At 48.7% G+C, this 25,109-nt stretch overlaps 1 protein-coding gene across 2 annotated transcripts in view; it reads left to right on the forward strand.

Moving 5' to 3' along the window:
• Positions 1–25,109, forward strand: part of JADE2 (jade family PHD finger 2) — a 71,706-nt gene that overhangs the window by 37,972 nt on the left and 8,625 nt on the right. For both annotated transcript variants that reach the window (XM_079319406.1, XM_079319407.1), the window contains exons 6-10: positions 7,424–7,635; positions 11,899–12,066; positions 12,561–12,677; positions 18,135–18,596; positions 23,006–23,123. In XM_079319406.1, the coding sequence (XP_079175532.1) occupies positions 7,424–7,635; positions 11,899–12,066; positions 12,561–12,677; positions 18,135–18,596; positions 23,006–23,123 (1,077 nt within the window). The remainder of the gene's footprint in view (positions 1–7,423; positions 7,636–11,898; positions 12,067–12,560; positions 12,678–18,134; positions 18,597–23,005; positions 23,124–25,109) is intronic.

Below are 25,109 nucleotides of genomic sequence, written 5' to 3' on the forward strand. Positions count from 1 at the left end.
CCTCCCAACTTCTCCAGCAGTGCAAGGGCTAGTACATTTTTTCCAGTCACTTGGAAAGGATGTGGCTTTGATTAGTACCCCATCCCTGATGCTGCAGGGAGCTGGGGGTTTGGAGGGTGAGAAGGGGATGGGAGCTGATGCTCCTGGCTGCAGGACTGTGCTCACATCATCCATGGCCTGGATGGCATGGAGGTCATCAGGCTTCTTTGAGGGGATGCATCTTCCTGCCCGTGGAGGTGATGGGGTTTGGGTGCTCATACAGGAAAGCTGTTGTAGCAGATCTGTTGCTGCTTAGCTTAGGCTTGGCCAGAGCAGGGGCTTAGCTCCCTCTGCTTCCCAGATGGGAAATCCAGGGTGGATTTGGGTGCCCTTCAGCCCCCAGGGCTGGATTGCTGCTGCCTGGGTTGGTCCCAAGGCTGTCCATAAATAGCACTTTCTCCCGGAAGCCCTTGACATTAATGACACTGTTAATGACTCGCTGAGATTTCCAAACCTGCTTTGCTAATCTCCAAGATCATTAACATGACTTAACTAGAGAACAGCAGCCTCTCCTCCCATTCAGAGGAGTCAGGAGTTATCTCCCAGCATTAATTTAGGAGGCAGGCAGAAGTTTAAATTCCTCATGGGTGTTTGGCTGAACTGTTGTTACTGGGCTGTGCAGGGGCACAATATGTCATTCCCAAAATATTTAATGACAGAGAAGGATCCTGATCTCTGACTGGCTCCTGAGGATGTTCAGGGAGGAGAGCTGGAAAACACCTATGAGATCATCCAGCTCGCCTTTCGTGGGTCCACACAGCACACAGCACATGCCTCTTCCAGTCCTTTTTAGGTCACCCCAGGGATGGAATTTTATCACCAAGATCAGATAAACCTCCAGATAGCTCCAGCTTTCTGCATTCTGCCTGCTGACTCCTCTCCCAATTAAGTGGAAAGGAAAGGTTTTTACATGAAAAGCAAAAGTTTTAAACATAAAACAGCTTTAAATAGTTTTAAACCCCCCAGTAAGATGCCTCAGTAGCTGTTGCTGTACTCAATGGAAATGTTCTGTTTAAAGCACCTTTGTGTGCTAGAGATGAAGTCAGTATTTAGGCATGCCTGAGTGTTTTATTTGTTGCTGCTGCAATATGAGATTGTTAAAAAAGTGGATCTGAAGAAGACTGAATGGAGCCAGATTAATGTCCATGCCACTCCAGGCAGCTCAGGCCTGTCCTTTTAGACAGGAACCATGCCATAAGTCTTCACTTTTATATTAACATTTTATGCTGTATTTTGTGATCTCTACTAAATTCAAAGCTATTGTAAGAGTGGAGCTAGAGAGACTTCAAAGACCAAGGCTGAAAGATCCTATTGCAGTGATCAGCACTTCATAAACACACAGAAAATCCTCATGAAATTGCTAAAATTGTTGTCGGAATCAATTCTGCTGAAGGCAGAGTCAAAGTTTCTAAGTATTCCCTTGACTTAATCCATATGGTGTATTCTGCTCACATATGCCCACCACAGCTTCTATCTTGGGAGCTGGAGGTGTTCCTGGTATTTTATGGCAGGAACATGCAAAGGTCACATGGATTGTTTTTGCAGCTCTGGGGGAATTCATCGCTGCATACTTGAGATCTGTCTGTGCACTAATGAGATGATGCCTCCCTTGGCAGAGGTGAGATTGGTCAAGTAGATGTGAAATAAGCTGGAGTCAGTGGAGTACCCTGGGCAAGATGTGCTCAGTGGAGCAGAGGCTGCTGTCAGTTCTGCTTCCCTCTCTGGCAGTCCTGGGTGTCACACTCTGAGCTGCTCCCATCCCACTCTGTATCCTTCTGGGGTTCTGGGGGCCCCTTTTTCACCCTGAGGCAGCAAGTTGGCACTCCCCAGGCAGAGCCTGTTTGCCAGCAGCTGCCACCCACCACCGTGTGTCCATGTCCCACTGTGCAGAACTGCCCCAGGACAGAATCCTAGAATGGCGTGGTTTGGAAGGGACCTTAAAGTTCATCCCCATTCCAACCCCCTGCCATGAGAAGGGACACCTTCCACTATCCCAGGTCTCTCCAAGCCCCATCCAGCCTGGCCTTGAGCACTGCCAGGGATGGGGCAGCCACAGCTGCTCTGGGCAACCTGTGCCAGGGCCTTCCCACTCCCACAGGGAAGAATTTCTTCCTAATGTCCAATCTCACCCTGCCCTCTGTCAGTTTGAAGCAATTCCCTCTGTAAAACTGTGCCTTGGAGCTGAGCTTATTTAGCTCCATAGAAATATAAATAATCAATGTATAAATGAATGTATTAATTGTTTGGATGTGGTGTATTAATACATAGATTAGCAGGGTTGGAGATTAGTGGGAGACTCTTAAGGCATTTTCCCTCCACATTGTCAGCACAATCAGGTTTTACATCAAGTGACTGTTTTGCTGTTTCCATAAATTCCTGGCAGTAATTGTGGAAGCTTCCAGCAGTACTCCAGTTTTGCTGCTGGGGTGAGGAGGCTTTCATCAGGAGTGCTCTAGGACAGCCCTGTCAGAGCCAAGCATCACTGCAGAGAGGCAGCAGCTTCTAAAGTGGCTTCTGAAACATTTTGTCATCATCTTAAATTTGAGCAATAATTGATGCCGGTGGGTGGCAGAAAGGGTGATAATTGGTCCATGTAAATCTTTTAAGTGCATTAGCAGGCTGTGTTTGTAACAAAATGTCTGGAGGTTTCACTGTGGATGCTCAGTTCACTCTGTGTGTGTTGGTCACACTTTATATGCAGTTTATAAATAGCTTTGATAAAAGATTGATGCACAATTGCTGCATCTTCCAAGGGCTGGTGTCTGCAGGTGGTGGGCTGGAGGTGGCTGTGAGAGTCCCAGGTAGTCTGGTGTGGTGTGGTGGTTGGCTGTCATCCCCTGATGTCCCTGAAGGATGCCCAGGGGGGCAGAGAGCCTGGGGCAGGGTGGCTGTGTCCCCACGAGTGCCACAGAGGGCAGGTTTGAAGTCGCTTGCCCTGGGCAAGCTGGAGGGCCAGTGAGCTGGAAGGAGATCTCTGGAATCTGTGGTCCCTGTGTCATGTGTGAACACCCCATCCCATCAGGGACCTGTCATTCTTTCACCTCAGGTTTTCAAAGATAGTCAGAGACAAGCCTACATCATCTCACAACTGCTTTCCCTTTTTTATTATAACTGTAAAAAGCATTAATTTTGCTTATTTATATATACGTGTATTTCCTGAAAAGTAGACTCCCAGGTTTATAGTCTGTGAATCAGCAAATGGCACAGCCTGCAGTCCTGGTAGCTGTTTGTTCATGAGCTGCTTCTATCTCCAGGTATTCTCCACAGGGGGAAAGGATTTATTGTTTCAGTAAATTGATATTAGTGGAGCACAGTTCAGTCAGAAATAGGTCTCTATTTTGTGAAAGGTGGCTCTCCAGCTATGTTTTTTCCTCCTCTTGTGCAGTGAGTTGGCTCACACCACAAGAAGGAGTAGCTGAGAATTCATTTAGCAGAAAAATATTGCTCCTTCATGCCACATAAATGATGATATTGCAGGAATAATTGTGACGGAGGGCGGCGTTGTGTGTAGGAATGTGTCCAGTGCTCCTCCCAGGCTGGGGCTGCAGTGCCAGCCCAGTAACCCCAGTTCCCTTGGGACAGAGTGTTCAAGTGCTGTGTTTCAGGGGCTGGGTGGGCAGTGCTAAGGGCTGAGTTATGTCAAGTTGGGCTGGTCCCTTGAGAGCCCTGTGAGGTGATGGGGATGCTGGGGCTGCAGGGGCAGACCCTGACACAGACACACAGGGAGGACGTTTTTGTTTGGACCAAAGTTCCTTCATGTTTTCTTTTCATGAATCACATCTGGAGACCTCCTGTAGTGCATCATCATCTGTCACTTCTTCATTTCTGAGGCAAGTTGCATTTTCTGGTGCTACCCTGCAGCATCCTGTGTAAAGAGGGGACAGTTCTTCTCATATGAGATGCCATGGGAGGCACATTCCCTGGATCACAGCCCTTCCCATTGTGGGGCAATACTGGGGTGCTCCAGGGAGGATGTGGTGGCCACATCAAAACACATCATTGTTAATGCACTGAGTGTTAATGAAGAAAGGAAGGATGTGGTGGCCTTCTGGAAGGGGTGATGGACATATCCATGCTGTGACAGTGTTTTGAATGTGGCTCCAGATACCTGGAAATTATATTGACACAGGATTGAAGCCTCACCTCTGCCAGCGTCCCTCCAGAATGAAACTCTGAAGCAATTTATGGCTATCTCTGCTATCTTCTGTGGAGACTCAGAAAAGCTTTGTGTTTTGCCTAAGACCTTGGCACACCTTAACCAGATGAAAATACTGTTTTCTTGGTTAGCAGGTAGAGTCCACTGACCTGGTGATGGTCCCAAATGTGGACATCCCTGGATTTGTTCATTGTAGCCAAAATCAGTTGTTTGCATCTTCACTTTCCTTCTCTGGGGACAATAATGTCACTTGTGCACATACACAAGGGAATTTTGGTGGAGAATTTTTTTGTTTGCTGTTTAGCTGGTCACAATCAATAAAAGAGAGTTTTTGCCGCCAAAAAGATGACAATTTTATGAATGGAGTTTAGTAACACAAACTTGATGTGATACAGAAGGAGATAAATGGAGCACAAATGGAAAAAGCACTTCAGCCCCAGGCCCCATTGTTTAGTGTTTCATAAACGATTAATCGCTGCATCCCCATCAAGTGCAATTGATTCAATCAGCTCCGAGGTGTTTGGGATGGTGCTTGGCAAACACATTGCTGATGTAATTACACCTAAATGGAGTGTGAGAGTGCCTCTGTGTGTGTGTGGGGGGGGGGGGGGATGGATCCATGCTCCCCATGCAGTGCTGTAACAGCTGCATGGCACAGAGCTGGTAAGGGAACCCCACTGAACCCCACTGATGTGCTGCTCTCCCTTGGGCTCTGTCCTGCCTCTGGCACAGGAGTTTTGGGATCAGCATGAACTTTCTGAACTTTTTTCTGAACTTTCTTCCCAGGGTTAAGCAAGTGATCGTGGAAAATTCAGGAGGTGGGATGGCTGTTGCTTCTTTGCCATCCTTCCAGGAGGTGAATTGGAATGGTGGCAATGCCAGCATGATCCTGACCCTGGGCAAGGTTGGGTTCATGATTCCTGTGGAAAACCACCCCCCTTTACCTCCTCATGCTGCCAGCTCTCTGCATGCCCTCTCCCATGAGCACAGAGCTCTGGAAAGTGTGTGGGGAAAGGCACTGGGAACACCTTGATGATCATTTTGCTTTCCAGAAGAGGGGAGCTCAAACTGTTGGGAGGAATGGAGTAACTCCAGGCTGGCACTCCGGTGCCCAGGCTCACAGTCACAGATAGGGAGTTGAAATCCTGACCAGGAGGAGAATATTTTTGCTGGACTGGTTTGATACTCACATAAAGTCATGTTGAGCAGGTGCAGCTCAGGTGGTGTGTTTGTAAAGGGACTCCTTTAAGGCAAAAATAATGCTCTGGCTTTCTTTGTAACATGTGGGTAGTGATAGGACAAGGGGGGTTGCCTTTGAGTTGAAAGAGGGTTGATTTAGATTGGGAGGAAATTTTTCCCTGTGAGGGTGGTGAGGCCCTGGCACAGGTTACCCAGAGAAGCTGTGGCTGCCCTGTCCCTGGGAGTGTTCAAGGGAACACTTGGACAGGGCTTGGAGCAACCTGGGATAGTGGAAGTTGTCCTTGCCCATGGAGGAGACTTGAAACGAGAAAATCTTTAAGGCTCCTTCCAATCCAAGCCATTCCATGTTTCCATGACATCCAACTGGAACAATACCAAGAGCAAGATGGTGGCTCCATGGCAGCCCTGGTGCTCAGAAGTCGCTGTGCTGGTGCAGGGTGTTCCCCATTGCTGAGCTCCAGAGGCAGCAGGCAGCCTGTGCCAGCCTGGGTGAGATCCCACGCCCGTGGCGGAGCTTCCCCGGAATCAAACAGGTACCAGCAGGTTCCCTGGCATGCTGCAGCAGCAGCTCCAGCTCTTGAAAGGGCTGTGATAGGGAGCAGTGTTGTCTGTTTTAGATGGTATCTCAGACTCAACATAGACATGTAAAATGCCAGGCTGGTTGTTTGCAGGGACTTGTCAAGCCAAGGGAAACCGTGCCAGTGAAACATTGGGGAAGAGCTTAAAAAGGCAGACAATGGTGTGTTTGCACGCCGAGCTGCCTACGTGGTGCTTCCCCCTTGACAGAGTTTTTTTGGTTGATCAGTGGCTATAGGGGGAAAGATGCAGCCTCTGCCAGCCCCATCCAGCAGAGGTGCTGGGACCCCTGCAACCCCATCCCTGGGGCTCAGCTCAGAATAGGGACATCACACTGTAGTTTGAGAGATGACCAGGATATCAGATTTTTCACTGAACATTTAATTAGTAACTGCTACTTATGGGTTCATCCTCAAGCCTTTTTTCTCCGTCCCTGCTCATAAATAAGGTATTTTCTTCCAGTGCTTTGCATCAAGGAGGGTGGACAACAGTTTGGGTCAGGCTCCCCCATTGTCTGGCCAATTGCGGATATTTCACACTAATGAACTACAAAGTCTAATTGTTTTTAATTGCATCTTGCTGGTACTTCTGTTGTCCCTGTGCCTTCTTCTCTGATGAAATAGTGCTCATGGGGAGACAGGGTGTGATGGGGGCTTAACTCTGCCTCTAACCCTTCATGGAGAACCTCACTCCTGCTCCTGATAGATTTTTTTCCTTGACTGGAGTGACCTCATGTTGCATTTGTCACACCAGGATCTTTGTGTGCAGGTGGGAGGCAGCACTTCTGGGACCAGCCTTCAGTGTGGCACCATTGTGGGGCTGCAGAGCTCCTGGCAGCAGCATGCCCCATCTAAAGGCAGCTGGGTATCCCACTCCTAGAGGTTGCTGCTCTAAAAATGTCTCTTGGTTATTGACTTTTTATTCCTGGTTGTCTCTGTGGAGAAAGCTCTGGTAAAGCATCTCTGCCACCTCTCTCCATTAAAGATCCTGGTATGGGGAGAGTAAAAGACCCGCCTCCTGATATCACTAAACCCAAACAAAAAAAAAAAAAAAAAATTCATTTTTCCTCAGTTTCTACCTTTGGCTTCAGTTTTCCATTACGGTTAATTGGCCTTAAAATGGTCAATTTTCAGTTTTAACAATTAAAGCCCAGACTGTATGTTACCAAAGCTTGTCTGAGCCCTCTCTGCAGAAAGCATCTTTGCAGAACTTGTCTCCTTGAACATTGAAACTGTCAGCCCCGATTATCCGCATTGCTTCAGCTGAATGGGTTTCCTTCTCTCAGCCAGCAGCAATATTTTGTTACTGTTTGTGAAATATAAACTGTATCCCGAGTTGGGAGCAGCCGTTTTGAGTTGCCATTGAACCGCTGAGCCCTTGGCAAAGCGCTCCCCGAAGGTGAGCGGGAGCTGCACGCTGGCTTTGCCTTCATGCTCTCCTTGTGCCTTGCAGAGAAGCCTGAGCTGGACGAGATCACCCTGGAGCGGGTGCTGGAGGAGCTGGAGACCATGTGCTACGAGAACATGAACATGGCCATCGAGACCGAGGAGGGCTTGGGCATCGAGTACGACGAGGACGTGGTGTGTGACGTGTGCCGCTCGCCGGAGGGCGAGGACGGCAACGAGATGGTGTTTTGTGACAAGTGCAACGTCTGCGTGCACCAGGTGAGCCTGGCTGCAGGGTGGGCTGGCAGTGCTTGGCTCTGCTCAGCACACTCTGGTGCACTCCCCCTCTGGGTGCCTCCCTCCCCCTGGGCTGCTCTTCACTCTTTCCTCGTGGATCTCAAGTGAAGCTCCAGAGCAGTGGGGTTAGCAGTGGGCTCTTGGATAGCTGGCAGACAGCAAACTTGCTTTTCTTACTCTCTTGTCCCCAGCCATTTATAAATGCCCACAGAAACACACAACCAGAAGTTGAAGTGCCCCCTCCTCCTTATTCTCTGGTCTCTGTGATATTTTATGTCTCCTCGTCCTTTAATATGCTTATTCTTCTTTACTCCATGTATTGAACCCCAGTGGGATCTTTAGCACCCTCAGGTGACCAGCACTGTGTGCAAGACTTGGCTGTTGGCTGGGTGGGATGTGGGTCTGCAGTCCTGTGCTCACCAGATGGGTAGGCTTGCACAGACCCCCCAGCTTCCTCCTCCTCTGCTTTATCTGGGGAGTGGTTGGACCTTCCAGCTCCACCAGTGCAGTCTCCCATCACAGGGTTTCTCTCCCAGCTTCCTCACTGTGTGAGCGTGGGATTTCATTTTATTTTGCTGCCTGGAGGAAAATAATTTTATTTTTAGAATTGAATGCAAATGCTTCAGGCTCTTGCTGGGGGGAGTCTGTGGGCCTTCTGCTTTTGGGGAAACCTTGACAAGGGGAAGGCAGCCACATAAGGGTCTCCTGAGTCCCTCGTGGACGCAGGGAGGTTTTACTGGTCATTCTTCAAGGGCAAGTGCTGTATGGTGCTGGGATGGCAGCAGCAGCACCTGGGCTTCACCCTCTGTGCAAATGATTTTGGGTTTTTTAAGTTCTAAAGAGAGCCATTTGCTCATCTTTTGGGCAGCTTTTCCATCAGTGCTTCCTGGAGGTGGGAGAGCACTGGAGATATGTATAGTTGTGGGAGGTGGGTGTTTTGAATGGTTTCCATCAGTGAATCAGATTCCACAAAATACCAGAATGATTCAGGGTTGGGTTCTTTTTTAACAAGCCCAAGTGGCAGTGTCAGGCTGTGAGCTGACATGAGCCACAGCAGGCACTCAGGGGGAGCTGTGGGCTCCAGTTTAAACAGCAGCCCCAGTGCTGCAGAAGGGGATGTAGCAGCCTGGATTTCAAGGCTGTTGAAAGAAAAGAGGGATTTTCACTTGTTTTTAGGGAGCAAAGTCCAGCCCTAAGCCCTGTACCAGCCCATAAGCTGCCTGTGATTTAATCTCTGCCCCAATTTACACCCTGAGCCAAAGGTCCAGAGACACAGTGCAGAGTGTTACATGGCATCATGGTTATCTAACCTGCACCACGTCCAAAGCCTGCTGGAAATGACACTGTGCTGGTGCCATGGGCTTCACCAGAGCCATGCCTTGTCCTCCTGCATCCCATTGGGAAGGGGCTCAAGACACATGGTGGTGGGTTATGGTGCCAGGTACTCACTTCTTCTGCATAACACAAGGCATGAGGCTTGCTATTACTTAATTCTTAGGAAGTGAAGCTTTTAGAGAGCACATGCATTTGTCCTTTTAAAATTGTCAGCAAGGTGGAACTGTGCTCCCTGCTGCTAAATGACAGTTCATGGCTCTCACAGTGACAACATCACACTTCTGTTTAGCATGGGAGTGATCCACCTAGTTTCCAGCCACCATGCCATGGGCCTGTCATCACTGAATTCCCTTTCCCTGGTGTGGGCACATGGCTGAACCCGCCCTCTGTTCCACGCACCACACCAAGCTTGTCTGTGGCTTGGCATCCTCCCTGATTTTTTGGCATCTTGTTCTCAGTGGTGTTGCACCCCAGATAGATGTAGCAATAAAAATAGCTGTGCTGCTTCTATGCAGCATTCCTCTGGTTTCATGTTTCTGGAGCACCTTCTGCTTGGTACTGGACTTGGAAGAGTGTGCACCTTGCTTCTAGAGCTGCTCCTTGTCTTGCACAGAAGCCCTGTATTTGCTTCTCAGGGGCAGAATTGCACCTTCAGCTGCTCTAAAATCACTAGAAATAAATAACCAAGATCCAAGAGTCTGCTAGAGATGGGCACCTGGTCATAATTCCTGCTTTCTCCTGGATTTTGAGATGAGCCTGCCAGTTCATTTTGCTGCTAGTACATATCAGGCTGATTCTTGACTGGTACTAAATCACATATTTTATAAAACTGTGTTCCAGAAATGATTTATGTATGAGATTTGGAGGCACTGTGAAACACACAGTTAAGTCTCCTTGAACTGTGCAGACTCAAAGCAATAATATTTCCTCTCTTAATTCCTTATTATCTCAATAACCTGTTCACAAAGTTGCTTTTTCCACTTGGAAATCACTATGAGAGTCAGTTTGTGATTTGGGGCAACCTAAAGTCACACTGTGGTCTGTTCTGGGCCACTGAAGACTGATGATGTACTTTTTGCCATTCTCACACATCTCCATGTTCCCCCTCTGTCCTGTCTCCACCCCAGCACTCACTTGTGATGACAATGACCTGCAGCAGTAGGAGAAAAAGCTATTATTTTTGGGGGTAAACTTCAAGAAGTGGAGCTGGTGAATGCCTGGGCTCAATTTGCAGCCTGAGTGCTGGGGGTTCTTGTCAGCACTGGCTGTTTGCCTTCTGCAGGGATGTCAGAGCAGCCAGATGCAGAATTAATTACATCTCCTCACTTTAAATAGGGACACAGCCCTGTGTTAGTGCCCAAGGCAGTGTGTCGCCCTCTGAAAACCCTTTAAATGTGAGTTATCAGGACCTGCCAGTTAAAACCTGTCTGGCTTTAGTAGTAGCTGTTTAATACAGTCATAAATTATGGTCAAAGTGGAAAGTATTTATCATTATATGATATGGCTTATCATTTGGCTCTTCCCCAAGTACGGAAGAGAAATATTTATGAAACACTTTGGCTTCTCCGTGTCCTATGTTACCACAGCAGGTCAGGGAGCTCCACAGGCAGCCTGAGTCCTTCATTTCTCACTCTCTTGGCTGGAGACTTGTCTGTGCCCCCTTTAGATGTGTTATCCTAAGATTTATTATCCTTTTTTTGGTTCCTTCTGTCTCATTTACATTTTTGACTATTGGCTTCCCCTTTTTACCTTCCTATAGTTATTTTTGCTTCCCCTTTGGGTTGTGCTGGGTCTGTAACCAGTGTGGTTACAGACTGAGAACTTTCTCAATCATGGGCTTGTGGCTTTTCAGCCCTCAGTAACCTCAGAAGATGTCTCTGCACAGCATTTCTTACTTTTCCGAGTCACCGTGGGTCAGGAGTGGGCAGGGCATGAGCAGGCAGATGTCAGCACTGCAGAGCTGCTGGTGGTGGGGGCTCTGCCCACCCCCAGCCTGGAGCCAGACGGGTGCTTGGCATGATGGATAACACATTTTTATACTCAGCTTTTAGTTAAAACCCAGGACACACTGATCTGCCATGACCATCCATGTGAAAACAGGAAAGGTAGTAAGGAGAACTTCAGCTCCCTGTGTGGCTTTGGTGTTGAGTCTGCTGTTTATTGGGATACAGTGATAAAGGTGGGAGTGACAGAGGAGATCTGAGAGGATGTTCATCCTGGGCTGCTGGATTAACCCTTTGTCTTGGTTTGAAAGACAGGTGTTTGTTAAGAAAGGCAGGAGCCTCTCTTGAAATGGACAGTGTGAACTCCCTCCCTCCAAATTACTATAATTTTGAAATTAAGGAGCTGTCAGGCGAAGATAGGGGGATAGGAATAACAGTTTTTTTACTAGGAAAAAAAAAATAAAAACACAGTAATACAAAAAAACCCCAACAACAAAAAACAAAAAAGAGTCAGAATACAACCTGACACCTGATTAGTCAGGGTATTGGTAGTAGTCTGATTAAATGGTGGTAGCATCTTCCTGGAGTGAGAGATGTGGTTCAGTTGAAGCAGTGCTCCTGTAGAAGGTGCAGTTTTCTTCCAGAGGTCCAACGATGATGTAGAAGGATCTGGTTTTCCTCTGGAATCCAGGTGGAAAAGTTCCAAATCTCAGTTATTATCTAGGTAGGAAATGCTTGGCTCCTCCCCCTGGCTGGAGCATCTCCCAATGGGATGATGTAATTTCATCAGTCATGCACTGGGACTCATGGCCCATTAACAGGAGATATCTCCCTGGAGGAAGGGCGGGATGTGGAAAAGATAAAGAACACTGCCCCACCGTGTTTTTAACAGATGCTGACGGAACACATAACTTCTGTTGCATTCTGCTTTGCAAGCCAAGCCACCCCTGTCCCCGTGTCTCCGCAGGCGTGCTATGGCATCCTGAAGGTGCCGCTGGGGAGCTGGCTGTGCCGCACCTGCGCCCTCGGCGTGCAGCCCAAGTGTCTGCTGTGCCCCAAGAGGGGCGGAGCGCTGAAGCCCACCCGCAGCGGGACGAAGTGGGTCCACGTTAGCTGTGCCTTATGGATACCTGAAGTAAGATGTTTTCCAGACTCCTCCTGGCGTGTGGGTGGTTTCAGGTCTTGGCCCAGGGTGTTTGTTAGTGGTGTAAAGGATAAATGGAGTTTGGCTCGTCAAGCTGCGCCAGAGCTGCAGTGCCAGCATTATCACACTGTGTGTTTAATTAGCAGCCAAGGGGCACCCAGTTAAGGGAGAGCAGAGAATTGGGGTGCAAGGTCACAGAGGTAGGGGACATACCTTTGTGTAGAGTAAAGCTGATTTCATACACCCATCTGAGATACACCTCAGATGTGGAATTAATGCAGAGGAAAAACCAACATAAATTTTTCCTTCTTTGTTCTCCAGATTTGTTTCTGTTTTGGGAGGTTTGGGCTTTCTTCCAAATTACACCTGATCCTGAGCAATAAGAAATATAATGCACACCTCATTCAGACTGCCACAGACACCTCCTTACAAGAGATTTGGGACCGTAGCCTATATTTACAACTTGTCTTCTATCTTGTGGCCAGGTTAGCATTGGATGTCCTGAAAAAATGGAACCCATTACGAAGATCTCCCATATCCCAGCAAGCAGATGGGCTTTGTCCTGCAGCCTCTGCAAGGAGTGCACTGGGACATGCATTCAGGTATGTAACTTGGCACTGAAGAAATTCAGACCTCCAGGGTTGTACCTGTATTAGCCACTGGAGAGTCTTGAGATGCTAAAGAACATGGTCTGAATGACACTTATTTCTGTTCTGACTAAACCTAATGACAAGAGCCTGTCAGGCATCATCAGATATTGTTTGCAATCATTTAATACACTGGGTGCTAGAAATCTAGATTAACTTTCTTTGTATAACACAGTGGTGTTGATGTAGTGACACTAATTGCTGGGACTGCAAATGACCTTGGTTTAGATCAGAAACCTCCAGGAGAATGGCTTTGTGAGACTCCCAGGAAGCTGAGTTGCTCATGGGATACACAATTCAAGTATTTTACAAACCTTAGGGGTCAGCATTTCAGTTGTGGGACTATCAGGGTGCACCAGGGTTGGATAGTCCTCAGTGACCTTCTGGCTCAGAAGATAAAGTACTTACCACATATTGCATTTCCACATTTTCTGTTTTGCCACACCTATACAAACCACTGCAGATGCCTGATTGCCTGCCCTCCCCACAACAGGAGAGACAGACATTGCCTTTGCAGATAGAAAGCAGGATTCTCCAGGCTTTTCCATTGCAAAAGTGGGACATAGCTTCCCATGCCATGACCTCTGTTCTTGGGGAGCAGAGCAGAAGCTCCCATCTAAAATGTAACACTCTTGGTGTGAGGGCATTTGGGGAGCCCTGCTGAACCCCTCCTTCCACCTGCTTGTCCAGTGTGATGTCTTGGTGGTCCCAGAGGATAGCCAGCTTTGAAAAATGGAGAGCAATTTAGGAACGTGTTCCTGTCCCAAGTGAACAGCTCCTAACCTCAGCAGGAGCTGCATGGTGGAGGTCAGTGTTAGCAGCAGTGACCATGGACCAGGAGCTGCTGGCTGGTGGCAGAAAGACAGCAGGGACAGGAGCTCTGCAGGCTCTCCTGTGTTTGTGCTGTCATCTTGGATTTAATATCTTAAAGGCAGCTATTTAGAAGTAATCCTCATAGTTTGAAATGAAATCTCACAATACTTCTTTAAATCTGTCGTATTGACTCATTTTTTTTGATGGCTCTGGGTGCTTATTCACCCTGACAGATGGAGATACTGTGTCAGAATGGCAACTGCTTTCAAAGAACAAAGGGGCAGGGAAAGAAGCAAACAGGCTTGGCAGCATCAAAAAGAATTCAGTGTGTCTCAGGCTTCATCCTCTTAGTGCCATCATGACATGGGAGCTGTGAGATCCCGGCAACTGAATGGATTTGCATTAAAGGTCACTTGAGATGGAACAGGAGCCTTGCTGCCTCATGTGCTGGCAGCTCATGGTATATAAGTCTTCATGAGATTGCCACTGGAGCATTTGCTGAGGCCACCCTGCCATGTGCAGGATGGTTTTGCTTCAAGGAAAAGGGGGAGAAGTGATAAAAAAGCAGGCAGTGCCTTTGTTTAAAGATTTATGGGGTAAATTAACACCCATAGGTAAATAAATACACTCTGTACTCATCCATGGTACAGAGCTCTGTTTCAAAAGCTTATGTTTATGGAGCATATTTTGTGGAGCATATTTTATGGAGCATATTTTTGCTAGTGCCTGTTTATACAGGTGGGATCTACCCTTGTCAGCATTTTGGGTTTGTGGCCCAGCTCTGAAAGGAGGATGTTGTTTTCTGCAAAAGCACTGGGTGTTCCTGGCAGCAGCAATCAGGTGCTGCAGGTGGGCAGATCTGCAGAAGGAAGGAAGTTGCTTCCAGGAGGGGGTTTTCCAAGTGGCCAAGAGGGTTTTGTGAAGGCTGGGGAAGTAGAAGACTGTCATCCCAGCAGGGCATCTCAGAGGCAGCTTGAGAAAACACCCACCTCAGCCACATTTGCAGAGACAAACACAAGAAGTCTTTGTAGGCACCTCTGTGTGTGGAAGTGTTTTTCCCCATCCAAATTTGACCATCAAAAGGAAGAAATTCAGAGAAGCCCGAGGAAAGGCTCCCCACTGCTGTCCATGCCTTTGCCCTTGCTGCTGCATGTGACTCAACCCTTGCATTCTGGTACAGAGCTGTGAGCCTGGTGTAACTTGGTGGGACTGGAACTGAGCCTAAATTACTGGCTGCTGTGTAGGGATGCAGCTCTGGAGACAACCTTTGCCTGACTCCTGTGAAGGGGAGGTCATTGCTTCATGGTGGTTCTTGTGATCAGACATAAGGAGATGCCAGAGAGCTCAGAATGCAGGAGGAATTTTCTTGTTTGCATTTCTGAGATGAAAAAGAGAGTGCCAGGAGCCAGACTGTGGTGCAGCCTGAGTCCTGACCATGTGTTTTTGGAACTCTGCTCCCTCCTCATTGCTTGTCAGAGCAACTGGAAGAGCTCACTGAGGCAGTACAGAATGCCAGGGCTCTCTTAGTTGCTGGCAAGCTTCTCCAAAGGGCACAGTCTTTGCTGTCATCATCTTCCAGCTTTGTTTTTGTTGTTGCTCTTTGTCAAAAAAGTCCTTGGAACTGTCCTCCATCACTCCCCCATTCATCATCACTTCTCTGCCAGCTGCTGCCCGCTTGTATTAAGCAAGCAGTGCCACTGGTCCTCATCCAGTGGGGTAACTGGTGGTTCCCAAAGCTGTCTTCTGCCTGTGGTCCTGAAAATGCAGCTTGTGGCATCAGGGGTAAGAGCAGAGTGTGTTGCCCAGTCCCATCCATCCTCTGTCCCACATTCTCCAAGGAGTCTGTGAGGCTGAAATTGCCTTTTTTAGCTGAGAAGCTCTACCAGGCTCCAGACCATCTGTGGTCACAAGAAATCACATGGTAGTTTTTTCAGGATGCAGAAGTGTTGTGTCTGATGGCTTGGCCGGTGTTCAGCACCGGTAATTAATTTTTCCTTCCTGAGCTCCCAGTGCAGGTCTGCTGGAGGAGCTGCTTCCTTCCACTCAGCCCCAAACTGCAGCCTAGCACCACTGCAAGCTGCTCAGCTTCTGTTTCAATGCCCTTGGCAAACAAAATCATCCTCTGTTTCTTCCCAGTAAGAGTGATTTTAGGACTAAGAGCCCACATTAAATCTCTTTGGCAGTTTTTACCCCCTCTGTCTCAGAATTTTGTTTGGAAATGGATTTGCCTGGATAAGCAAAGTGTGCTGAAATTCTTGAATGAATGAATGAATGAAATGAAAGGTGCTGTAAGTGAATGAAGCACAGTCAATAACAAAGCAGTCTCCAGTCTTCTGAGCATGGTTTATTCCATGTGGCAGATCCCTCCCTTCCGCCACAAGTGGCTTCATTCCAGCACCATTCTGGGATGGATCAATATGTTTTTATTGTTAGTTTATCCAGGGTCCCTCAGTGACTGTGGCTGACCAGGTATCTTTCTTTGTTGCCCTGTCAGCTGAGCTGCCTAATTATTTTCTGTTTGTGTTTTGGGCATGGTTTCTGACAAGTGCTGCTTGCCATCTGTTGGACTAGAGAGATCCAGGATGAGTGTCACTGGATTTGCTTTATTCCTAAGGTGGAGTGATGGTCATTCCTGTTAACAGGATACTGTCCTGGCAGAAGACAGAGGTGTGTTTTTAGTGCTATTTTAGCACTGATGGCAGAAACAGAAGGGAAGGGACAGCACTGTGTGTGCTTTAAAAGCCAGCGTGTGATATGCCAACTGCCCCGAGTAAATCTGGAAGCTGCAAGTCAGGCTAGGCTCCCTCTGTCCCTCCTTCCTTTCCAAAAATAAACACTTGGGAATGGAGATGGTGCTTCAGCTGCATGTGTGGCTGTGACAGGGCTTGTCCCAGGGGATGGCCAGGGTGGCAGAGCAGGCACCATCTGCATGTGGTGGTGGTGAGTGCCCTGGGCTGGCACAGGGAGCATCAGTGGGTCCCTCACAATGCCAGGCTCCAAGCAAGTGCCAGCAGCATAGCAGGAGTGGAGTTTTCAAGTTACCAGATGTTTTTGTGAATTTCAGACTGAAATTAGGACCAAATGGCCATTTTTAAACAGGATAAGTGTGATGTCAGAGTTCAAAATCCACTTGCTTGTGGTGTCTGCCAGAGCTAGTGCCCAGCATTGCTGCCCAGAGTCATGCTGGTACAGCCAGAGCTGCAACCAGCCCTTCCCTCTGCTTTCTGAGGCTTTGGAGCAGGGCCTGGAGAGCTTTGGAAGTGTAGGATTTGGACAGTGCTTACTTATGCCTTTCTTGGTCCTGGCAGCTTCTTGATCACCAGCAGACTCATAAAAAAAATGAAAGAAAAATATCTGAAAGCAGCAATGTCAAAAGTTTACCCCTCAGTGCCTGAGCAGGATTCAGGGCTGATTAATCTAGGTGTCCATCAGCCCTGGGATGGGACGATGATAAAAAGCTGTAAAATTTCTGTTACTCAACTACTGCCAGAATATATTTTTCTTTTGAGAATTAAGGTGCAGCAGAGCCCCAGTAAAACAAAATGGTTTGTTAACAACATTCAGGAAACTTCACATGCCTCCACCTGGTCCTTCAGGCCACAAGTGCATCTTCATCCCCCACAAGAACTATTCTTCTATTAATGCCAAAGTAGTGCTTGCAGTAATAGCCCACTTAAAATGTCTCATGATTGCAGTTTAACTGGTCACTAGCAGCTGGAATAGACTGATTTCTAATGGATTGTGGTTGAAATAATGACCTGATAGTTTGAGCCATTAGAAGCAGTTAATGAGTAGAGGGGGAGAAGGTGCTGACATGGACACGGGCACAATGCTGGCTGGTGGGAGTTCCTCTGTGGGACACCAGGCTAAGATTGTTGCCTGTGGGATCCAAAATAATTTAAGCCTGAGGTAAGTTAGGAAAATAATTTTAAAAATTGATCTGATGCAAGTTTGACACCATCATAGTCACTGTACAAGTTCTAAAGCATTCATTTTGTGATGTTTTGCTCCAGTTGCATTTTTCTTTCTTTTTTAAATGGAGCAAGTTAGAGGCTGTGTAATTTCCTGAGGAGGAAGGCATTTAGGAGCACTGGCTGCTTCTTAGATCCCATGTTCACTCCTAAACCTTGCCACATTCTGTATGCTTCCAGTAAAAATGGCATATTGGCTTTAGATGTGGTAACAGAGGGGGAGTAGCTTCAGGGTGGAATACAGGTGAGTATTTCTCCATCAGGAGAAATCCACTGACAGTCTGGGAGCATCCCATTGTCCTGTACTGTTCTTTGGATTTTGACACGTCTTGTTGGAAGAACCATTGGAAGCTTCTGGTTATGGTAGGTGAGAGATGAGCAGGGCCCATTACAGAGGTGGATTAAAGATTAAATTAAGGAAAATGCCACCTGTTGAACCCTGGGGTTCTTGGGCCATTGGGTGTCCGGGGCAGTACAGGTGTTCCTCCATCAGGAATTCCTGTTGTGGAGCGTCCATCGCTTCATGGCAGGTGTCACCCTGCTGGTGTCCCCGGGTTTGTGGCATGCCCTTGCTGCCCGTAGTGCTGGTGCTTTCCCTGAGCCCTGCCCTCGTGTCCTTGTCCTGCAGTGCTCCATGCCCGCCTGCGTCACCGCGTTCCACGTCACCTGCGCCTTCGACCACAACCTGGACATGCGCACCATCCTGGCAGACAACGACGAGGTCAAGTTCAAATCCTTCTGCCTCGAGCACAGCGCCGGCGCCACCAAACTGCCCGAGGAGGCACGGACAGAGCCCGACCAAGCCCAGCTGGACTTGGAGAAGGTCACGCTGCGGAAGCAGAAGCTCCAGCAGCTGGAGGAGGACTTCTATGAGCTCGTGAAGCCTTCAGAGGTGGCAGAGAACCTTGACTTAAGTGAATCTCTGGTGGATTTTGTCTACCAGTACTGGAAGCTGAAGAGGAAAGCAAACTCCAACAAACCGCTGCTGACACCAAAAACGGATGAAGTGGACAACTTGGCTCAGCAGGAGCAGGATGTTCTCTACCGACGCTTAAAGCTCTTCATGCACCTCAGGCAGGACCTGGAGAGGGTGAGTACAGCTTCTCCTTCAGTGGTGTCCCTGCATGCTCCAGCAGGGCTGCTGGCACCCACAGACAGCACAAGCCCTGTTCCCCCTGACTCAGTTTGACTCCCCTGACAGTTCTGTTCTTTCATCTTCATTCAGAAACACAGCAGTGCTCGGTGTGTGTACATCATCACTGCCAAAACACTGACATTGATGGAATAAGTTAGTGTTCATCTCAGCCAGGGGTTCAAAAGAACAAATGTCTGCAGGGAGAGGTGCCTTGGCAGGGCTGGGTGGATGGGAGGCAGAGGATGCTGCAGCTTATGTCCACTATACTCAAATAGTTTCAAACCACAAAATTATCTTGTGTTGTCTCTCAGATGCTTTGCAGCAGCAAGGTGTGGGAACACATCATTATTTACTTACATTAAACATCAAAGATGAGTGAAAGGCAGAGTGAGAGCAGGGCCAGTGGGACTGAGCATCCCCTGCCCTGCTGCAGCCAAAAGTGGGTCAGCTCCTCAGGGAGCTGGCAGAGAGAGTGCCAGGCCAGAGGATGCAGACAGAGGAGGCAGGCACCTGATGCTCCCAGTGGTGCAGAACATCTTTGAATCTTCCCAACCACAGCAGAGGAAGCAGCAGCCTCCACAGCAGCTTTTTGGGTGAGAGAGAGCATTGGTGGAGCAGCAGGGCCCAAGTGGTGCCAGAGCTCACTGGGCTGGGCTTGCTGCCACTCCGTGCAGCTGCCTGTGGATTTGGCTGCTATGGCTGCACAGGGGGCATGAGCAGGGATGGGGCAGAGGCTGGAGGGGAAGAGCAGCTGTGAAGATGAGAAGCAGCGAGAGGAGGAAGCACAGGGGAAGAAGGACACACAGAACCTGGGGGGAGATGGCAGAGAGGGGACAGGTGCAGTAATGCTGCTGCTGGGGAGGCACATGGGCACAGCACACAGCAGCAGTGGGACAGGGACAGACAGGAGGGCAGGGATGCTTGGCATGCACAGCCCCAACTCCTCCTCCTTTGTTTAAGACCCAAGCCCTGCCTGGTCCCCTCTCTCCTGTTCCTGCCACAGGGGTGAATCCATTGCTCTTGTCCAGGTCCCTCTTAGACCACCCACCCACAGTGCAAAAACATGGAAGGGCTTAGTCTCTAGGAACAAAGGAGAAGGAAAGCAGGAAAGTAGCATTGCTCTGACCTGTTGGAAGTGGTGCTGCAGTTTCCTGAGCAGGGGCTGAGGGTGCTGTACCCTGGGAGGTGAAGGTGGTGGGGATGTTGCCCCTGTGTGTCCCTGAACCCTCTCTTCAAGCTGCTCTGGATCTGTGGCATAACTGAAGTTGTGGGGAGAAAGGCAGTGTGGGTGGGCAGTGTGTTCATGTCCAGATGGGGGTTCAGCTTTGGACCAGCCTGCCCTGGTCCCATGCTGCACCCACGTCCTGTGTGGATCCTGGAGCCTGAGAGCCTTCTTCTCTGTGAAAGTAGTTGGATTTGAACCTATTGGTCTGTTTCTTGTGATCCTGTGAGTCTTCATCTCTGTAGTCATCACTGTCATCCCTCTGCTAGTCTATCCTCCCTTTTTTCTGCCTTTACTTATCACATTTCCATCTCTATGTTGGGCTGGGCTGGCGCTACCATTAGTGGGACCATTAGTGCATCCAGCAACAGGCTGCATCTGCCTGATCCGAGGGTGATAAGTTCAACTCACTTTTCCCCCTCATCTGCTCTATATTGTAAATTTAAACCAGTCTGCTTTGCCCCCTGCTGCTTCCTCTTGTTCCCAGCTTGGCTTTTCCAGCAGCACTGAACCACTGTGCATCCCTGGATACCATGCTTTGCCCACGGCAGCTTCTCTTTGATTTCTTTGTGTCAAAACTATGTTTTTTACCAGATTTCTCATTTACCAGAGTTGCCTCCAGGCTTTGTGGGGTGTGCCCATCAGCATTCAGCCTCTGCTTAGCAACTCCTGCCAGGAGAGTTCACTGCCTGGCCCTGGAAGAGCTGTTTGTTTGTTCTGCTTCCAGGAGTGGAACAACAAACACCAGCTGGATCAAAGTCCAGTGCTCAGATGGGTGATGGAGGTTTAAATCCAATTGTGGGCAGAGCATCCCAGGTATCTGATCCTGCACCTGCAGGTCACAGCCACCTTGTTTCACTTGCAAATAGAGGAATCACATCAAATTGGGATCAGAGATGAGCAGCCTAAAGGCTCTGAAGACTTCCAGATGATGTCCATAGGACACTGGATTTTAGCAATTTCAACAATTAATCTGGCAGAAGTGAATTTGGGGCTGATAATGGTGTAGGAATCCAGGAGCTGGGGAGGCAGAAACCAAGAGCAGATGACATGGGCACAGCCAGAGTAATGGTGGTTCCCTCTGTCATTTCTTAATCCCTGACTTCTGCACTTCACAGTGTCAGCAAATTAAAGCTATTGCCTGGTATTACCTGGGAATTCTAATTCAGTCTCCCCATTTTATTTTTGGCCTTTTTTAACCATCTTTGCCTTTTTCCAAGGACTGTGTGTTTAAATTAGCTTTAACAAAAAGCTGTGGTTTCCAGACTTTCACACCAGCATCTAAACTTGGCTTGGGGAAGCAGCACTGGGTAGTGTTGAGCTGTGTAAGTGTGGGTAAATACCAGCAGTCTCTAAGCAAAGCTAAAGTAATGTTTTCTTCCAGGAATATCAAATCATAGAGAAGAGATACAGCCAAACTCTTCAAGAGTCAGGTTGCCAGAAGCAGTTGTTCTCTTCATAAAGAAATAGTTTGATGTTTTCTCCAATCCAGAAAAAAAAAAAAAAGAGAACATAGTAAAATACACTATATAACTCCCTGCCTTGTATTTACAGCTAGGGATTCAACAACAACAATAAAAAAAAGAGCAGCTTTTCCTCTTTTTTTCCTGAACATTCCCAAATGTCCTTAAGTGAGATAGTATTAAGGGTTGGCTGCAGTTGTCCTGCTGCCCTCACAGCCTTTGGTGGCTGTGCAAAGTAAGTGTGGCTGATGTCCTGGCTTGCTCTGTCATTGTGAGAGGCACAAAGGCTCCTGGTCACATTGGGACAATCCCCCAAGCCTGGAAATACTCTCTGCAGAGAAGGGTTTGAGCATGAGGAGGGGGAGGAATATGGGACATCAGGGTCACACGTGAGTGTGGACATAGCCATGTGTGTGTTCTCTGTTCAGGCCACCTCCTCCCTACCTCATTACAGGCAGCTTTGCTCTTTCAGAGCATCAGAAAGCTGAGTAAATGCTGTCAAATCATGCTAGCTGCTATTAGCATTTTCTGCTCTGCAGCTGAAAGCCTCTGCTTGCTCCAAAAGCCTTGATGTCCTTTGTGGCAGCACTGCCAGAACCTGGCTCTCCAGCCACCCTTACATGGGGCTGGCAGAAGCATGGCACTGAAATTCATCAAGTGCCTGGTGCTGGGAGCTACCAGCAACAGCTCTGTCATCTTGTGCTACTGGGGGTGTTCATCACCAGCAGGGTTTAGCTGCTGCTGCACTGGCTCACATGAACAGTTATATTTTGTGCTTTGCTGTTTATGTTTAGAGCTTCAGATAGTCATAGAATGGGTTGAGTTGGGTTGGAAGGGACTTTAAAAAAAACATTTTCTAACCCCATTGCCACAGTTAATGAAAGTTCTTGAACTGGGACAAAATGCACCAGTGATTTGCAGGTAGATGTGGAGCAAATGTGAATAACCATAGGGAGGGGCCAGATTTGAGGTAGGGAACTGTTCCAGCTGCTGACCTGCATCAGCATCACCAGGTTATTTTGCTGTATTTTCTATGATTTTTCCTGGTACCTGCTTTAGGGCAGTTCTCTGAGGCTCTGACATCCCCATCCCATTTCAGCCCCTTCCCTGCACTGGCTGTGGGAAAAGGGTTTATTCCTCCTTGCAAAAGGTGCAATTTGTGGATGAGAACCAATGCATTGACTCAGGGCACCAAGCTGCTTCATAGAATTTGGCATTTTTTTGTGCAGGAGGCCGTGTCAGGTGTGAACAGGACATGGATGATGCAGCTGCTGGGCCAAGCACAGTGGTTGGTGCTGTGCCTTTGCATGCCTGTGTTATTAATGCTCCTTCTGCAGCATCTTCCCAGACTTGCAGTGCCCATGCTGGAAAAGCCTGCCAGCCTTCCTTGCCCATCGTGGGGTCCTGGCTGTTTGGAGCCAGGACAGAGATGTTTAGGCTTGGAATTATTCACTGTGTGGTTTTTCCCATCTGCATCACACAATTGGATCAAGAGTCCTCACTGCTAGCCCTGGTCACCCAAGGGGCCATGGTGGGAGTGCAGCACAGATGACAGTGGGGTGAAAAGCATCAAATCCCAGGGAGTGGGGATTTCCCTGGGCAGCAGGAGCAGCAACAAAACTTGAGGGGACCTGCTTTGACCCTGCCTAAACCAGACACTGTTCATTGTGTTTCTGTAGGTTAGAAATCTCTGTTACATGGTGACGAGACGGGAGAAAATGAAACACACCATTTGTAAACTGCAGGAGCAGATCTTCCATCTCCAGATGAAGCTTATTGAGAACGGTCTTTACCCAGGTCAGTACCACAGAGCTTGTTCTCACACTGTCCCCACTGAAGCCAAGTTGTGTGTCCTAGCTCCCCTCACACTGGAAGGCAGAGCTGGCCCCTCCCCTGATGTGTTATTTTGGCACAGTTCATATATTGACTCAGAAAAACTCAGTAAAGCCAGACTCTGGTGACTGGAGTGCTGGAGCTGTTGGTTTTCACAGATCACTCTTGATTCTCCCATTCTAGAGAATTGGTCAGAAGGACTCAGCATTGCTTAGGTGGGGATGCTAAGACAGTATTTGGTGACTTTTGTGAGCTGGGACTGTTTGGGAGGAGATGGCACCTCCTGGGCATGGGCTGCTCTGCAGCTGCCCTTGGCACAGGGTGGAAGCCCTGCTACAGGTTCTTTGCAGATGCCTTTGAGCATTCTATCAAGAATCGAGGGTTAAGCTGCTGGGGGGATCTGTTGCTCCAGGAGACCAGCTCCTTTAGCTCTGGTCAGCTGCAGCTCCCCACGGCACACACCCATTAGTGGAGATGATGCTGCTGACTGCAAAGCCTCTGCCAGCTTCTGTAAGGAGCTGAAATGAAGCTGGTTTCCTTTTGTCCTACTTTTTTTTTTTTTTTCCTTTTCCACAAGCAGTGCTGGAGCCCACAGCTCCTGCTCCCTCCTCCTCCTTTGCCTCCAGTGGCAGTGCAGACCAGACCCTGTGGCTGCAGAACAGTTTTTCCAGCAGCAGCATCTGGTGCTTTGGCAGCTGCTTCTGACGGTTGTTGTGTTTGTGGCTTTGGAGTTGTGTTTGAAGCCATCACATGGTTGGGGTTTCTTCAGGAACTGTCTGGGCTGAGCTTTCCTTGACAAAAGTCTCCTTTGACTAAAGTTTTGGAGGCTGAGGAATGTGTATGTTGAGATGTCTGTGACTCAGGCCCGTGCAAATTCCTCTTGGTAGCCAAAGCCAGGCAGCAGTGGGGCACAGGAGTGGGACCCCAGGGTGTGCTCTGGGGTGATGTGGGTCCTGTCAGTCCCAGTCCCTGTCATACTCTGTGTTCTCTGCACATCCTTTCTGGACCAGAGGTACAGCTCACCAGCCTGAGCACACACAATCGTGTTCCCAGCAATGGAGACCCCACAGTGCACATCCATTCCCTGGCACCCAGGGTATTATGGTGTTGTTCCTGAGCTGGATCCCCCCCTCACTGCCCCAGCCAGCAGAATCCCTGCCAGGAGCACCACCTGCCATGTGCTGTCACTGCCAGGTTCTGTGGGTATTGGAGGCATCACAGGGGACTTCAGGATGCTCTTTAGTTCAGCTGGGCAAACCCAGCCCAACATTTGCAGCTCTCAGGAGATAGGCACAGGGTAGTTTGCCAGGACAGGTTTTTAAACTCACCTCTCTTGCAGGCAAGGTGTTAGATAGCTGGAAATGCCCTTGGGGACCTGTATCCCCAAAATGCCTTGAGGGTACATGCCTAACCCTCTCTCTGATGCAGCAGTGGAATGGGAGCTGTCAGTTCCTCCCAGGGAGAGCTGGAGTAGGTGAGCTGGAGCCTCACAGTGGGGTGCAGATGCCAGCCAATGGTGGGGAGCTGTGTTGGAGCTCTGCAGATGGTGTTTTGGGGTTTTCTGCAATGCCCAGTGCTGGGGCTGTGCAATTGCCCATCCCAAAAATGTTATGGGTATGCTTGAGAAAAGCACGGCTGCTGTTCCCATTATGTTTTGTTCTGCCTAAAGGTGAGTGATCAGAGACAAAACTCCCAGTAGGAGGGTGGCTTGGGTGGGATTTGTGTGCAGGGATCACTTCAGATCTTGTGATGCAGATGCTCTTCTCTCCTGTCCTACCTGGCTGGTATTTGCACTTTCCTTTTCCACTCTGAACTGACCAAGCTGAGCTGCTTGTCTCTCCTGGGATGGACTTACTGGTTGAGCCTGAGCAGGGACTGACTGCTTCCTCTAAAACCCAGCTCCTGTGAGTCCCTGCTGCCAGGGAAACAGCCCAGCTCCAGGAATATGGT

Source organism: Erithacus rubecula (assembly GCF_903797595.1).
Source record: "Erithacus rubecula genome assembly, chromosome: 16".
NCBI lineage: Eukaryota > Metazoa > Chordata > Aves > Passeriformes > Muscicapidae > Erithacus > Erithacus rubecula.